General features: G+C 35.7%; 1 protein-coding gene across 5 annotated transcripts; it reads left to right on the top strand.

The window, feature by feature from the left end:
• Positions 1-1,598: 1,598 nt before the first annotated feature.
• On the top strand, positions 1,599-11,770 carry LOC122318585 (zinc finger CCCH domain-containing protein ZFN-like). 5 transcript variants are annotated; one of them, XM_043136086.1, is made up of 8 exons: positions 1,601-1,964; positions 3,981-4,755; positions 5,037-5,194; positions 5,913-5,975; positions 7,231-7,350; positions 8,667-8,957; positions 9,786-10,115; positions 11,191-11,770. In XM_043136086.1, the coding sequence occupies exons 2-8, from the start codon at positions 4,659-4,661 to the stop codon at positions 11,470-11,472; spliced, it is 1,341 nt and encodes a 446-aa protein (XP_042992020.1). In that variant the 5' UTR covers positions 1,601-1,964; positions 3,981-4,658; the 3' UTR covers positions 11,473-11,770. The 5 variants fall into 5 exon arrangements, with proteins under 5 accessions (XP_042992023.1, XP_042992020.1, XP_042992019.1 ...); XM_043136085.1 differs by having other exon boundaries at positions 3,978-4,755; XM_043136088.1 differs by lacking the exon at positions 3,981-4,755 and adding an exon at positions 3,253-3,286.
• Positions 11,771-17,128: the final 5,358 nt, after the last annotated feature.

Here is a 17,128-nt window from a genome sequence, read left to right as displayed (position 1 = left end):
CTATCAAAGAACCGTTTGAAGCCGAATGAAAGACGTTACTCGGTAACGGAACACCCGGAAAATCAGCCAACTTCTCCGTGGGCTTTGCAACCGTTTCAGTTTGACCAACAACGACATTGCCGGCTAAACTACCCACGGCAGCAAGACCTGGTTCCGTCGCCAATGGAGGAACAAGAATCTTCAACGAACTACTCGGAGCAGGAGTGTTTTGAACAGAATCAAGCTTTACTTCCTCTGGAGATCGGCTCCGTACTGAAATCTTCTTCACATTGAAGCTACCGGAACGTAACCACACACCATAAGGTTGGAGACCCGTAGCAGCACCATCCAGTCCAGAACAAGCCTCCTTTTCACCACAGTCTTTATCAACATGCCCCAGTCTCCCACACCAGTAGCAGAAATTAGGTAACCGCTCATAAGAAAATCGAATCCAAACCGACTGACCACCTCCAACAAATAACTTAGATCCCCGTAGAAGAGGATCTTTCACATTAAGTTTGACCCTTACTCTCAAATACTCACCCCATTCCACTTCACCATTCTCCAGATCGACGTCTTCCACTAAACCAATCTTCTCCCCAAGCTTCCGACCCACATGTGTATTACGAGCCATTATGGGTAAATCATGTAAGCGGACCCAAAAGGACGCTGTATCCAGCTTAATCTGGTTAACTTGAAGGCGACCATCCGCTTCAGCAAATAGAACCAAGTGTTTATCAAAAGACCATGGCCCCTCTCTCAAAACCTTCTCCTTATCACTCGCATCCTCAAACTCAACAAGAAACAGTGTTGATGAGAGATCGCGAAACCGGACACCCATTACAGTCCTCCAAATTTTCCTCATCGTACCCTTAAACGCCTCCCGGTTGAAATATTTTCTAGTAAAAAGTTGCATAAACAAGCATTTCCCTCCTCGAGGCAAAACGTCCTCCAGATTCTCCAGCCCAATAACCACATCTTCACTTTCCTTCTCAGTTAAAGAAAGCTTTGTGTAGAGCACAGGAAGATCATCTTCCGTAATCATACTTACAGCACCGTAGAACAAAGACCACTGCACAAGGGCAGTACGAGAACCTCTACAAAGGAAACCCTAGGAGAGGAATTTTTTGGTTTTTCCCTTTTAAAATTAATGTTCTTGAATGCTCTTCTAGTATTTCCCTATTTACATACTCATCCAATGCAAATTCCAATTTCTTTTTAATTTTTTGAAACCTTGGCAGTCCTAACTGGAATGATAAAAAATGGTGGAAAAAGTAAAAGCAGTTATGTGAACCGGTAGGAGTTTCTGCTATTTAGTACCGCCTCAGCCCCACTCTCCACCATTTCAAAACCCTACTACTCGCTCCCTTCAGCAGCCACGTGTCACACTTCCTATTTGATGAATCTTATAGACAAGGATATAAACTTTAAATGTTTAAAATAGACCGTCAATTGAAAACGAATGGGAAATCCTGTTGATTCCAAAACGCGTCAATCGGAGCAAGCGATTTGACGTAGGTGGCCCATTTTGCGAGTGGGTAAGATAATGTGCGTCCGTTTTATTTTTGAAAAGGTTGTGTTTTTTGGACAAAACGCGGGTGAAAAAGCAAACTTAGAAAGAGATGACTTGGGAAGAGGCTTTTGTCTGGTTGGACGGTTGGTTTTTATTCTCGTTTTTGTGGAGAGGAGAAGAGAACGCTCCTCTCTTTCCCCCTCTCCAAAACTCTGTTTCTCTCTCCAACAAGCTTTCTTATTGGGCCTCCTGATTAGTTTTGGTCGATTGGTTTCTCGGCGCTGCGGGACGGGGGAGAGCTTGAGGGAAAGTTGGTGGTGGTGGTGATTGGTTGCTTTGGTTGGGGAATGGGAATTCCGGTCGAGAGTGAAAGAGTGTCATCGCTGTGCTGATGGAGCGATGGAGTTCGACGCCGGAATTCCGATGTCCCGAGCGGCGGGGTCCGTGATCGAAGGAGCCCCGCTGAACGAAGGTCTCCTTCTTATGTTTCTTTTGTTTTCAAAATGTGATTTCGCGGTTGTCGTTTTCTGTCTTTCATTTGCTTGCAGAAATTCCACTTGTTTGTTGGTAGTGATGGCTGCTTCGTGATCATGAGTTGTCGTTACTGCTCTTTCCCCTGATGAATTCCGTTTGGGCCAATGCTAGAAATTTAATTCTCTCAAGTAAATTTTCGTTTTAAATAATGAATAAAAAGAGTTTGCAATTACTCTCTATTTTTACAACTTTCTTTTTTTTTTTGTGTTTTTTTCCTTCAATTTCTAACTTTTTATTTAATGTTTTTGCAACATTCCAAAAATTTCTCCTCGCAGTAGCTCTTAAATTAGAAAATTTCTCTCTGCTTATTTTCTTCCCAAAGTTTTACGTTTGGTATTGTTGTCATGCTTTTGTTTTCATAATTATTTTCTTTAGATACAATTTAGTTGCTCTATATTTTACATGTTTTTTCCTTTTTTTTTTTTTTCTAATTCGATACACGTTCTGTTCATACTTACGGTGTGTAAATATGTCTATTCTGCCCCTTTTGTGATTGATAGGAAGCTTAAATTTCTATAGATTTTTTTTATACATATTAAATTTGAGCTTTTCCATGAGAGTATTAAATGTTAGTCTAGTTGAATAAAAAGGCCAATGGCCTGTGGCCTGTGGCCTGATTGGCATAACCCCCAAGCCTCCAAAATGGAGGTCTTGGATTCGAAACCCCCCTCCCCAAATGTATCAAAAAGTCTAGTTGAATCAATGGTTACAGATATGAAGTTTAAGGTATGTCAACATTTTGTGTTCTTTATTTTGAAGGAACATGTTGTGTTGTTATCTGTTACCAATTCTCTGGTCCATATCATTTTCAAAGGTTTATTGCCTATCTTTTGGTTCCTTGAATGATTTTGACCTTTTTCTTGACTTGGGATTGACCAGTATTGAATTTTGACCTTTGTCTCTTCTTGATTGATGTGTTCAAAATTACAGTTTTTTATGCGAGTAATCGTATACAGTTCTGGTATTGTGAATATGCTATTTTTCACTTTTGTGCGATGCAAATTAGGGAAAAGAGAAGATGTGATTCAATCTTTTCTTTAAATTTTTCATCCATGCTTTTTGCTATTTTTGTCAGTTATTGATCTAAAAGCTTTTTTTTTGTTGTTTGAAATGTTTTAGTGGCAATACATGATTTTTTTAATTATATTTTTCTAATGGGTTGACTATCTTTGAATTAATCAATTGATGTAAGCTTTGAGCCTCATAGCTGTTTTATTTTTTCGTAGGCATGAAAAACCAGAGTCGACAAGAAAAATAAAGGTTCTGGGTCCTGAAATGGCTTACTAAATGAATAGTTCATAATCGTCAAGCTAAATGGTTATGCATGTGCCCTAGTAAAGTAGTAATTGTGGCAGCCCTGTGTTTTCAATTTTCTAAAATTTATTTCCTTCAAGATCCTCTTTATGACTGAATGAAACAATATTTTTTATCTGGTAGCATTGTGCATATCCTCTTCTCCTTTTATTATTATTATTATTATTTTAGCCATATCTATATCATATTAAATAGTTCCTTCTCTGCTTAGACAAAAAAAAAAAAAAAAAATAGTTCCTTCTCTTTTTCTATCCACAGCCAAGTGGTGCCTTTTCCCTTTTACAAGGGATGCATATGAGATGTAACCACCATATGCGAGTAGTAAAGGACTTTAAGAAAGAAAGCTTTTTAATTTTGTATGGTTAAAGCTTATGTGCCTTGGACCCCGTTGCTCTTCCATTCAATATTTGCTTTATGCTGTGGTAGATTACTTATATTTTGTATGAGTGATAATTTATCTTAAAGGTAGATTAATATGTAAAACAAAGGCTTTGGAGATCTCTTGAATGTTGATTTTGAATGATTGTATATTGTGAGAATTGAAAACTATATGCGTAGAGGAAAGGAATTTAGAAAGGATGTTATTTACTTGTCTATGGTTACAGCATATATGGCTTAAATCTTCTTACTATTGCAGCAGATATGCATATATGAGCCTCTCATTTTCTAAAGCTGCTAAGCAAGTGCCATAGGACTCTCTAGTTGGTGGAGTTTTGAGCGTGAGCTACCACTCATGAGCGGCAAGGACCAGCTACTCTCGCAAGGGGCCACCAACTGCCCGAGTTACTGTAGCAAACCCTCCCTGTACTCAAAGGATAGCACTTATCCTCTTTCAATCAACAAAATGAAAAATACTGGGCAAAGAAGAGGGGACATCTCTCTCCGGAGGGGACTCCATTCTAGGTTGGACGAAAATAGGACTGTCAAAGATCTATTTGACTATTAAGTATCTTAGGATGCAGGTGTCCTAACCGCATGTGCCATACGTCGCTGCTTGCCTTTGTGTTGAACAAGCCTTGAGAATACCCTGTAGGAGTATTAGCATGACCCACAATGATCGGATACAACCCTCCCTCACTCGGTCCGGCATGCAGAATTCTCAAATTTTTGTTTTAGCTTTAGACAACATGAGCATAAAAATGGAATTCCATCAGACAGAAGATCAAGCACATTCATTGAAGAAGCAAGCACTCCACCCCATAAAAATCCTTCAGTTCGATCTTTGACTGTGCTTTTCACATTGCCCTTGGAAGGAAAGGACACTCTCTGTGGCATATCTTTGTGTGTTAGATTTGGGAGCCTATAATTGACTATTCCTATGAGTGGCTTACTGGGGCCTGCTTTCCATTCATTCTTTTATAAGGATGCTCTTCGGCTGGTCAATAAGGCACATCGCTTTCGCTTCTATAATAGAGGTGCTGTAATGGGCGCGCTTGTCTAATGAATAAAAACCTTGGTCCGCTTTTGTTCTTTCCATTCCCTATCTTGAATCTGGAATTGTTTGCTTTTTGTATGGTTTTTTATGCTGTAATCAATTACTCTGTATTTTAGTTTTAAGTGATGATTTGTCTTAAAGGTAGAGAGCAATACGCAAAAAGCATAGCATCTGAGTTTTCTGGAATATCAATTTTGGATGAATGAATGCTGGGGAATTATTTTCCTTTCTTTTTGTTTAACTACGTTAGTGTATTTTCAGATGCAATGTGGAAAATGAACTTGATATCAAGTGAAACACTGGACTCTGGGCAATATCCTGAGCGTCCTGGAGAGCCAGATTGTTCTTATTACATTAGAACAGGTCTTTGTAGATTTGGGGCGACATGCAGATTTAATCATCCTCCTAATAGGAAGCTGGTATGAGCTGCAGCGTTTCTGGAATAATCTTTTGAACTCAATTTTATATGATGGATTGTTATTGTTTATCTTTATCACTTTTTTTTTTTTTTTCTAAACTAAATATTTCCTTTAACAATGATTACAAGAAGAAATAGATTTAAAAATATTTGTTGTCTGATTCTAGGTTAGAATATGCAAGTAGATTGTTTTGTTAACTTTTTAGGTACATTCAAAGTCAGAGCAGTAAGGGATGGGTGGAACATTGTTTTATATGCATATGCATATCTTTCCCATCCACAATTAAACCATCGTGATTAGATGCTGTCTTGAGTATGACATACATTTCATTATGAGAAATGATATTGCAGTCATAGAGTGCACCGTACATTCTTTTGCAAAAAGTGAGTAAATATGGGACCCACATGAAAAAGTTAACTTTTTAAAAGTGGACTCCACTCTTTTTCTAAAGGAGTGTGCGGTGCTTGCACAACCCATGACAATATCTAGTATTACTCTTTCATTATATATGGATGCTTGCAACAGAAACACTCACATGCTCCTCTGGACTTTAGTATACTTGTTGCACCTTTTGCTTAGCTGGTATACTTCGTGTATTAGATATTTGATGTTGAGTTCATCCCACAATAAGTTTTTTGAATCTCATATTTTAATATTTCAACTTTATATGATGTTCATATTTGGGAAGCTTGACTAACGAGATTCTATTTTATTCTAGGCTATTGCAACTGCAAGGATGAAGGGGGAGTTTCCAGAAAGAGTGGGACAACCAGAATGTCAGGCATGTATTTCCATCCAGTTGGCAGAATTGCTTGTTTAATAAGTATGTCATGTATTCTTACTATTGGGCGTGAAATAGTATACTTGTAATATTGTTATTGCGGTTTGGCCTGTTTATGTCCAAGCAATAAAGTTTTGGATAGAAAAACCAGAAAATTGAGAGAGAGAGAGAGAGAGGCGACTCCTGGCATGAGCTTGTTTGATAAATCTTATAAATTTACCTAAGCCCTTATGGATGTGGGGATGGGGCAGGAGGCAGTGGATGAACCTTCCAATCCACTGCAAATTTATGTTATGTTGTCCTTAGAAAATTGATATTAAATTCAAATTATTATCAAATGGTGCGTATGTTGTTCTCAGCATACTTAAAAGAATGTTGATCATAAATCATTCTATTAGGCTTATCATGACATATGAATAAAACCCATCTTCAAAAGAGAGAGACACACTTCACATGCAGTATATCATGTGATTTTACTTGTTACCTCTTCATTTGATTAAATTGAAGAAGCTTCAAGTGAAGCTGAACTTTACCTTCTATTCAGATGGTGCCCTGATCCAATTTGTTTTGAGAAATTTTTGGCATTACTGTTATGAAAATCCTACTTCAGCTGGTGGTCTTCTCATAGCATACCCAACACTGTTCAGCATGTACATGATTATGGCTATCTATTCTTGTTGGGCATCTCCACCTACTGGCCTATTTCCTTTCAGTCAGGAAGCTTTAAGAAATTTGATGAAGACAAATGGTGCATGGACATACAGAAAGAGAGGGCAAGTCACCCTCTTTATTTATTAAATAAGTTGGAGCTATTTTCCTATATACAGCCCTCACTCTATTCATTCCATGTATGTGGGCGAAATATTATGATAAGACAAAGGAGTATTCAGGAAAAGGACCGCTGGATGTTAGACAATAATTGATATAATCTGGTAAAGAAACATCAATCGACTCACAAATGTTAACTGCCAAAATTATGCTATAAAGGATTCTATTACTTCTTATTATTATTTTTCCTTGGTATGGCTCAATACTTATTTTGAAATAATCCCTTGATTGTTGTCTGGTGATTATCATTATAAAGACGATGAACTTGCAATATGCCAATAGTCATCATATACTTGGACCATGCGTGCTTGTATTTTAATAGTAAAATGTAGGAAACCAATTTTACTCCAATTCTCAGTTTGCTTAGATATTTAATCTTTCTTCTAAGGCTTGATCAACAAATATTCTGCTTTGATATTTTCTATAGTACTATCTGAAGACAGGAACTTGCAAGTTTGGAGCAACGTGCAAGTTTCATCATCCTAGAGACAAGGCTGGGGTTGCTGGAAGAGTTGCCTTAAATATTTTAGGCTATCCACTTCGGCCGGTAAATTAAGTGTTTTGCTTGATTTAACAAAGAGTTCACACAGTTAGCACATCATCTTATTATTCATCATTGTATGTTAACCGGTTTTGTAGCTCCCCCTTCCTTGGTAGCGATAAGATGCACCACCGTTTTTATTGGAGTGCAAAGATTCAAGAATTCCGTAAACCAAAACCAAAGAATTTTCTTCTGAGAAGTAAAAAACCAAAGCAATCTTTATTAGTAAACATGAACAGCATACTATGTCGTTCCAACCTCTGAAAGAAACTTAATCATTAAACTTAGTCTTTGCAAGAAAAATAGCATTCTAAATATATGACAGTTGTAAAAAGTATTGCCGAGTTAAGTTTACTTTTTTATCGATAAACAAAATTTTATTGAGAATAAGAATAGGATAGAGCCCAAGTATAAAGGACATATACAATAGCATTACCTATGCATTGTAATATAGAGATACAAGAAATTCATGAAAGTTTATGCCATTAAAATCAATTACATTGACCAATGGAGTACACAAAATAAAGTTCATCCATTGACCGCTCACTATCTTCAAAACTTCTTTCGTTCCTCTCCCTCCAAAGACACCGCCATAGGCATAACAGGACCATCTTCCAGATTGCTGCAATCTTTTGAGTTACCTTGAAAGCCTTTCCAAGATGCTAGGAGATCAATCACTCTTCTCGACATTACCCAAGCTAGTCCCACTCTAATGAAGAAGTTGTTGCATAGGGTTGTAGCAATGTCTCAATGAAGTAGTAGATGATCAACGGACTCCCCACTTCTTTTGCAAATGAAAGACCAATCCATGACAATGATTTGGTGTTTCCTTGGGTTGTCTAATATGAGGATCTTCCCCAAGGAAGAAGTCCATACAGAAAGGATTACATTTAGGGGTGCCTTAGTCTTCCAAATACTTTTAACACATCGTTAAAGCCGCCCAAGCTTTTAACACATCATTAAAGCCGCCCATATAGCAAATCAAAGTTAAAACTTTTTCTTTTTTCTAATTTTATTTTATTATTTATTATAGAACTCCCCCAGGTATCATGCATGCTTCTCCACTGATGTAAAAAAATGACCTTTCCATACGAAGGTCCTGGCTGTGACCATTTTTGGTCAACATCAGTTGCATGGTTGGCTCATTACTGAAAGTTTATATTTGGGCGTTTCAGTTCAATATGTTATGTGGCGCTGGAAGCATCTGTCTCATATATGAAATGGGCGTTGCTCTTTTCTAGCTGAATCTTTGCTTCTTTGATGGATGAAATTTAATTTTGTTATTTTCATCATTTTTATTTTTACTTTTTTTCTCAATGCAGAATGAGACTCAATGTGCCTACTATTTAAGAACCGGACAATGCAAGTTTGGAAGCACTTGTAAATTCCACCACCCTCAGCCAACAAATATGATGGTTTCATTGAGTGGCTCTCCTGTGTATTCTGCCATGCAGTCTCCAACTACGCCTGGTCAACAGTCATACCCAGGAGGAATTACAAACTGGTCAAGAGCATCTTTTATCCCCAGTCCACGCTGGCAAGGTCCTTCAAGTTACACACCTTTGCTTCTACATCAGGGAGTTTTGTCAGTTCCTGGGTGGAATGCATACAGCGTAAGCTTTCTGCTCCTTCCACAAAATATGGTTTGGATTTTGTATGCTTGTTTAGTTGTTTTCATTTATACTACTATATTAGGTAACTTAAGGGGGGAGGGAAAGAAAAGTATAGGAAGGGTGGAACAGGTGGGGGAAAGGAGTGTGAATTATATATTTTCTCTAGTAGATTTGGTATTTATGAGAAATATGTAGAGCAATGACTCGCGTGGTGGGCCTATAAGTTTTAACTTTCTATCTTTTGCTTCCTCCAAATTTTGATCTAATGGTTAGTGGAACTCAAGTCCTTTTTGTGCTTTATCTTTGTTATGCCTATATTTCACTACTAATTAAAGATGTTGGGGTGATGCCAACTGCGGTAGAGTAGTGGTCCTTCTTGTCAACAGCTGGTGGTGATATTTTGTGGCAGAGATGATGGATGTGCTAAGATGATTTTCAGATGGATGTTTCGTGATTGAGATATTATTGAGGCTTGAAACTGAACAATTTCCCACATATTAGTTGTATTTTTTATTTGAGAGAAAGGTTGCATTTAAATTTAAAATTTGATTCAATTGCATTCAAGCATGTCTAGGGTGCTAGGCATCTGATCAAGAGGAAAATGAGCTTCATGAACATACAGCCATAAGTTAATGAACTTGCAGATGGGGAATTTCAATTCAATACAAGGGATCAACGGGGCTACCTCCATCCCTATACTACACAGAACAAACAACAAATCCTTAATTTATGTCGTTCATTGTATGACGTTTCTTCTAAAGAGAAAATAAACATATTGGAACTTGTGAGCACTGATTCTGAAGTGCTAATAGGATTGTTTCTTTCCAGGGTCAGCTTGGATCAGTTTCCTCTTCAGAGACCCCGCAGCAAACAGTAGGAAATAGTCAGATTTATGGAACATTAGGACAGGGTGAATCAGCTAATGCAGGATCTCAGGGGACATTTTCTCCACTTCGTTCAGGCTCTGTCCCTGTGGGGTTCTACGCATTGCAGAGAGAGAATGTATTTCCTGAGAGACCTGGCCAGCCTGAATGCCAGTTTTACATGAAGACTGGTGATTGTAAGTTTGGTGCAGTTTGTCGGTTCCATCATCCGAGGGAAAGACTAATTCCTGCTCCTGACTGTGTCTTGAGTCCCATAGGCCTTCCCTTACGCCCAGTGAGTTGCATCATCAGTGCTGATTCAATCTTTCTATTTCATAACAGTATTTAGCTATGCCAAGTGTTATCAGTCTCTGTTTTGTCACTTATGAAATTTTATTGAATAAATATCTGACAATTATTTGACTTTCATTAGGGCCTTGCAAGCATAAAATCATATTAAAAAAATTACAAGCTTAACAGTTTGCAGTAGTTCAGAGTAGCATGAGGCAATTAGTTGTTAGTCTTTGCAGACTGAATATGCTGTCGAGGCCTTAGTCCAGCCTTTGCACGATTGATGATGGATGTGCTTTGTTTTAAGTGATTGAAGCATAACTGTACTGTAGTTACATCTATTGCATGACTCTCGTAATTGCCAAGTTTATACCAGAGTTATAGCTGTCATGGTTTTTTTAAGCATTAAAAAATTTTGTAATATTCAATGCTTCTTACGATGCTTATAGCCTTGTAGTATTTCATAGAAGTAGCAAAAATGAGAGAGAGAACAATATAGAAGAAAAGTGAAGCCATTGCAACTATACTAACTACATTTTCAATATCTTATATATATATATATAAGAAAATTAAAAAAAAAAAAAAAGCTACACTTTAAGTATACTTGAGGCTGTCTCATAACTATACAACACTTCAATTCATGAGATTACGATTGTTGGATGCCATTTGGTTTGCTTGAGGGTTTTCTAACTTTATATTTATGTTCTTTCTGGTTGTACTTCTAAAATTGCTAGTGGCAATAACATCCGCGAAGTTACCTATTCTCATGTACACTTGAGCAGTTCATTTCTAATTATATAAAAAGACACTAAAAGGTATTTTAAAGGCATTATTTTCATGCTCTGCTCCTAACTATTGATTGAACTAGAATTTTCTTTTCCTTTGTCCTTTTTTCCTTGAAACTTCCTTTTGGGATTTCTAAATATATGTTGTAAAGTACAAAGTATGTGTTTTGAGAGATTTTTAGTACGAAAACCAAATGGTTCACGAAGTCCACCCCCTCTTTGTTGTTTTGTTTCAGACTAGTTTATATGTTCTTCGGTGCATATTGATTGGAGCTGCTCTTTCATTTTTGACAGGGAGAGCCTCTGTGCATCTTCTATTCTCGTTATGGTATCTGCAAATTTGGTCCGAGTTGCAAGTTTGACCACCCTATGGGAATTTTCACATACAATCATTCTGCGTCATCTTCAGCTGATGTCCCTGTCCGGCATTTGCTGGGGTCATCTTCAGTGACTGCTGCATTAAATTTTTCATCAGAGGGACTTGTTGAAGCAGTCTCGGGAAAGCCCCGGCGCCTTTCATTGTCAGAAACTAGACAGATGCCTTCTGGTGATGATAATATTGACACAGAAAAATGAAGATACGAGTCATTTACATTCTAAAATCTTTTTGAGGTTTAAGCATAAGTTCTGTAAATTCATTTCCTATTGCTGGAGATGTACAGAGTTCATGTCAAGTAATTCTGTTATTCTGAAATGTGTTTCAGTTGACAGACTTGGCTCTCCCGAATTTCATATTGCTGGACTGTAAAAAAGTCAGCAAATCTTGTCGCATATGGTAAAATCCATTATGAACATTTCATCTCCTGAAAGCCGATTTCTTATTTTAATGTTCAAATTTTTCTTCCAGTATTTTATGTAAAGCAACCTTTTGCAAGTTCTCATGGCCTGAATCTTTCTTTTCGGTGACTATTTGTAACACACCTCAGCTATTTGATAAAATCTCCGGCAAATGCTCTCTTCGATGGGAGATCCTCCAAAGAATATGAAGAAGAAAAACAGCAGAAATAAGAAGAGTTTCTAAGTCAGAAGAAAAATAATATTTGCAATCATAAGATACTCAAAGTACCGTAATCCTTTTGGAAAAATAAAAGGAATAAATATAAAATTTACATTAAAAATACAATTTATTTTTTAATAATACATTTTACATTTTTTAAAAAATAATTACATGATATTTTCACACTTCACGAGTGTAACATTACTGAAATTCATAATGCGTTATAATTATCCTTCCGTACTAGTACTCTAATTTGAAAGCTACAATAGAGGCTGTGGGCCTTTAACTACAAACATAAGTTTGAAAGCAAAGCAACTGGGCCTTAAGAAACAAACCCCTAGACCATTTAGGATAACTTGCCAAACCTAAATAAAACAGAGATGTCGCCGGAGCCCATTGAGTCCAGAACCCAGCCCATCTTCAACTCAAAAGTAACTTCAGTTAAACTAAGTAGTTGACCAAAGAACACATATTAGTCCACGCGATCCTTCTACTTCTAAGTTCCTCCTCTGTTCCGAAACCTCACACAGACCCTCTTCACCTTGCAAACCCTAGATCAGGGTTGTAACACTATTCTTCATCAGCAGAAAGCCAGAAATGAGTGGATCTTACTTAATAAGTTATAATTATCATCAGCGGCAGCTGCCGCTCTTCATTTTCTTACTTCTACAGCCTACCGCTAATGATTTCAACTTTAGTTCTTGATGAAAACGTATTATTCCTGTTGCATAATGTAGTTTCTTTTTACCTTTTCTTGTATTATTATATTCGCTTTCTACTTTTGTGTAAAATCATCTTATATCTTTTATCCCTTTAATTACGTTGCTGGATGGGCTTCTTCGGGTAGAAATCTGTGGATTGTCTTTTGGAGGCACCGGAATGAAGTGGAATTGTAACAACCCGCCCCTATGTAGTTTGTAAAGCCAGATTAACCGGAAGCTACTAACCTTAAATACTCCGTATATTTGTAAAATAAAGCGGAATATTTTCATTAAACAAAGCTTCCAAAATGACCTTGTTCGGAAATACTAAGCAAAAAAGGAAAATGCTTAGTACTACATGTAACATACTGTCAAAAATTCAGTAGATAAATTTCTTCAGGTTTATAAACATAATGAAAATCTGGAAAGATCTCACGAATCGTGTAGTCGCTTAGGTTTGAATCTGTTAGTATAGTCAGTTTCTTACTTACTTAGGTCTTAGAAATGCGATTTTATTTAGTTGAGATACTTGGAAGCTTGTGAATGAGAAAGAGTTTGTGCCATTAGTTTCCGATGATTACTTCCAAAGAATAACGCGATAGTTGTAGCACAGTTTTGGGGTGTCAATTCCACAAGGAGACAATTTAAAAGAATAGCAGAAGGAACAAATAAATTAAAGAAAAATATTAAATAAATAATTGAAAATAAAGATTAATTTTATCTGTAAATTAAAATGAAGCAAAATGATTAACGGAAAAATTACTCAAATTTGATGAACAGTAGAGCGTCGATAATCCCTTGCACAAATCTAGTATTTTAATTATTCTTAATTCATTGGATAACTCAATTAGGAACTCAATTCTCAAAATTCTCAATCGGAAGGTATAAATTTCTAAACCAAAATTAAATCAAATGTAACCCTTTGAAAAGTCATTCATCACTTTTAAAATACGTAAATTACTATCCCTATTGTAAAAATCCAACGATGACAATATACTCAAGGAGCGATATTGTAGCAAAAAAATAAATTAATATAGATAAATAATTGAACTAAACATAATCAAAGAATTAATCCATTCAATAGAAAAAGCATGACCGAATCCATAAACAGAATAAATTCTATGATTATTCGGAGAAGAAAACATTAACAATGAATTGAGAATGATAAAAAAAAAAGAGTTTTTTAGTAATTGAAGATCAAATACATAAATTAAAAATATCATCTAATGTGCAAGTTCATTCGTAGCCATACTTGAGAATTTAGTTACCCATAAATATAATGGATAACAAAAATCTCTACAAAAAACTGAAGCAAACGGTAGCCATGGAAGTGATTTTCTCCTCTCTTCAAATTTGCCTCTTGTAACTCATATCCTTCCTATTTCATGCCAACGATATGCTTATATAGGATAGGAAAGAAACCCTAATGTCCTCTTAATTTCCGCACAAAAAAATCGCCTAAATTTTAGGACTCATCTTGGCACCCACGTACACCTTTTAGGAGTTCAAATTTGGAAATCCTTACCAGAGACAAAGTTATAGCCCTTTAAGACAGATTTCTAATAAATCAAGAATCGCATTAATCTGATATGTGAGTAAAAAGTTACAGTCAAAAGACTAAAGTATATCCAGACTGTCTCCTAGCTAATTTCGGATTTGGACTTCTTGTGGTTTTATTTTGTGATTTTTTTCCTTTTTCTTTTCTTCCAAATTGCTCTCAAACCCCATGAATGTCCTCCTTTGAATTTGACTAGGCTTGACTTGCTCTTTTATAAACTCTGAAATTAAATATAAAAAAATGCTTAGGAGTATCCCAATGTAAATAGAAACTCAATTTAAGAATACTTATTAATTCCTATGATTTATATTCACATTTTAGCATTTTAATCCAATAATAGGGTATTTAGAGTGTACTTTCGCACCCTCATCAGATGAATATTTAGAATTTTATAGCCCAATAACGATTTTTGATTTTTGGGCAACATTTGTTTGAAAATGCATTTCGATTTATTTGAGATACTCTTAATTTCGTGGGATTATTTAGGACTTTATGGTTCAAAGTTATTTTCAATATTTGTGAAGTGAATAGTAACTTATGTGTTAGTGCTATGTGATATGCAGTCCAGTCTTTTTCAGATCACAATGTAGAATATCCAAATCAGGGTAAGAACTTTTATTTGGACACTGGAAAAGATTTTAACAATACTTGGTGAATAATATATGTTGAACCCAAGGTTTCAAGTATCATATTATTATATATCTATATATGTATTTTGATGATAACAAATGAATTCAAGCATAAAAAAAATATTAAGCTCAAGTTGTTTATACAATAGAACCAAGTATATCAATGAATCAAACTTGAGCAAGAAAGGGAACAAGCTTACAAATAAAAAACTCTTATAGTAATTTTGTACATCTCTTGAAAAAATTCGAAATTAGATTAAGGCTAAAAATTAATCTTTTCTCATAAAGCAAAAAATTGCATTTTTTACTTGTGCATGATATATTTAAAAAGTAAATAATACTCATTTTGTGATATGCAAAAAGTAAAAGATTAGATTTGAAAATTTTTAAAAGTGAATAATGTTATCTATGACAATTGCAAAATGACAAACTTTATTTGAAGATTTTGAAAAGTGAGTGTGCTCCCTTTTCACATGAGAATCTTTTTAAATTTGAAAATGAGGTCTTATATGTTTATAAATAGCCCACTTAAGATCTTCAAAATTAGAAGACTACACATCAGTTACAAACTTTACAACATTCATTCAAACATTTCAATCTATCTTTTCTATGCATTGAGTCTTAAGCCTTATTCATTTTTTTAGAGATATAGTTTGCGTTGTACAGTTTTTATTTCACTTATTGATGAGTGTTCTCTAATAACATACCCACTATCAATTCTAGTATCAGTAAAAGGATGTGTATAAACACTTATTGATGTGAATCCCAATAAACTCGCTTTGAGACCCAGCAACAATACTGGAAAAACAACCCCAAGAAAGCCAAACTCAGGTATATGGATGGAGAATCTAGACCCGATCAGAACTCGTTCAAAGAACCTAGATTATGTTAAAATCTAGACCCATTGAAGAACCCATCTCAAGAACCTGGATTACAAAGGAAGAATGCCACAAAGGTTTTGATTTACCTTTGATAAGTTCAGAAGTTCAAGAAGAACAAGAGGAGATAACTCAACCCTCAATGACAATTCCATATAGTCTGCCTCTCAAATGAGGTTACAAGTGGTTTAAATAAACAATCCCCAAAAACCCTAAGTAAACAATGCGTCGGGTATTGTAGCGTGAACAATGCCATACACCACACTACAGTAACTTCTGAAACCATAGTGAGACATAAAATTATAACTTTCCAAATAAACCCTTGGCCAAAAATACAAGGTCTTCCCAAAAATAACCCTGGTCCATTAGAAATAAGACATACGTGGGCCAAGCATCCTCAAGCTCACTTCTTCTAAACTAATAATAAAATACCGTTAAACAAATTGAAAGCCTTAACAACAATAGGCCCAATCTTTAAGTCATGTCTTTCATAACTTGTATCAAGTGGATCAAAACTGATTCTTTTTCCTTCAAACCCATCTTGAGTGTTGGGCTCTTCCTAGCTTCATCCCAAGTGGATTGCACTAATCCTTGCATTACTTCCTTGATCTTCTTGGCTCTTGATCTTGTAATTGGCCCATTTGGAATTTGCAAGGGATCTTTAAGGATATCTCCACCTTGGTTCCCATCACTTATGGGTGTAGAAGGAATTCTACACAGAGAATAGTTGAATCACCATGTGTAATGTGATTGTAAGTATAGAAGGTGTTCTACACAAATTCTTTGAAGCGATATTACTCAACAGTGTAATAGGTTTCTATCTCCACTTGAAGGAAGATGAATAATAAATTTAAGAATTTTTAAAGGGTAACTTGAGGCGAGGACGTAGGCAGTAGGGCTGAACCTTGTTAAAATACTAAGTTTTCTTCTCTCTTACCCTCTTTATATTTACTATTGTTTCATATTTTATTCACATTTTATATTGTGTATTTGGTTTATAATTATTAAATTTTTAAAAACAACCTAATTCACCAACTTCTTGTATTAGTCATCTGGGCAACAATTGTATCAGAGTATGGGCTCTTTTGTAAGATTAACTATCTTTTGAATTAAGATCTTATGGCTAACATTTCAGCTAACTTTGGTAAAGATCAATCCAGTAGTCAGCCTTCACTATTTTGTAGAGACAATTACACATTTTAGAAAGCTAGAATGAGAATATTCATTTAGACTCAAGGTCTGAAATTTGGAAATGCGTAGTAAAAGGACTTTATATCCCAACAAAAGTTGTTAATGGAGTAAAGGTCAAAAAGGAAGAAGAAGAGTTGGATTGTGAAGAGAGATTTTTAACATTGAATTCAACGGCTATAAACTTTTTATATTGTACTCTCGATGGGAATAAGTTCAATAGTATAATAATATGTAAGGCAATAAAAGAAATTTGGGATAACTTGGAAGTAATTTATGAA

The sequence above is a fragment of the Carya illinoinensis genome, chromosome 8, assembly GCF_018687715.1.
Source record: "Carya illinoinensis cultivar Pawnee chromosome 8, C.illinoinensisPawnee_v1, whole genome shotgun sequence".
NCBI lineage: Eukaryota > Viridiplantae > Streptophyta > Magnoliopsida > Fagales > Juglandaceae > Carya > Carya illinoinensis.
This window is presented reverse-complemented; position numbering and strand designations above follow the sequence as displayed.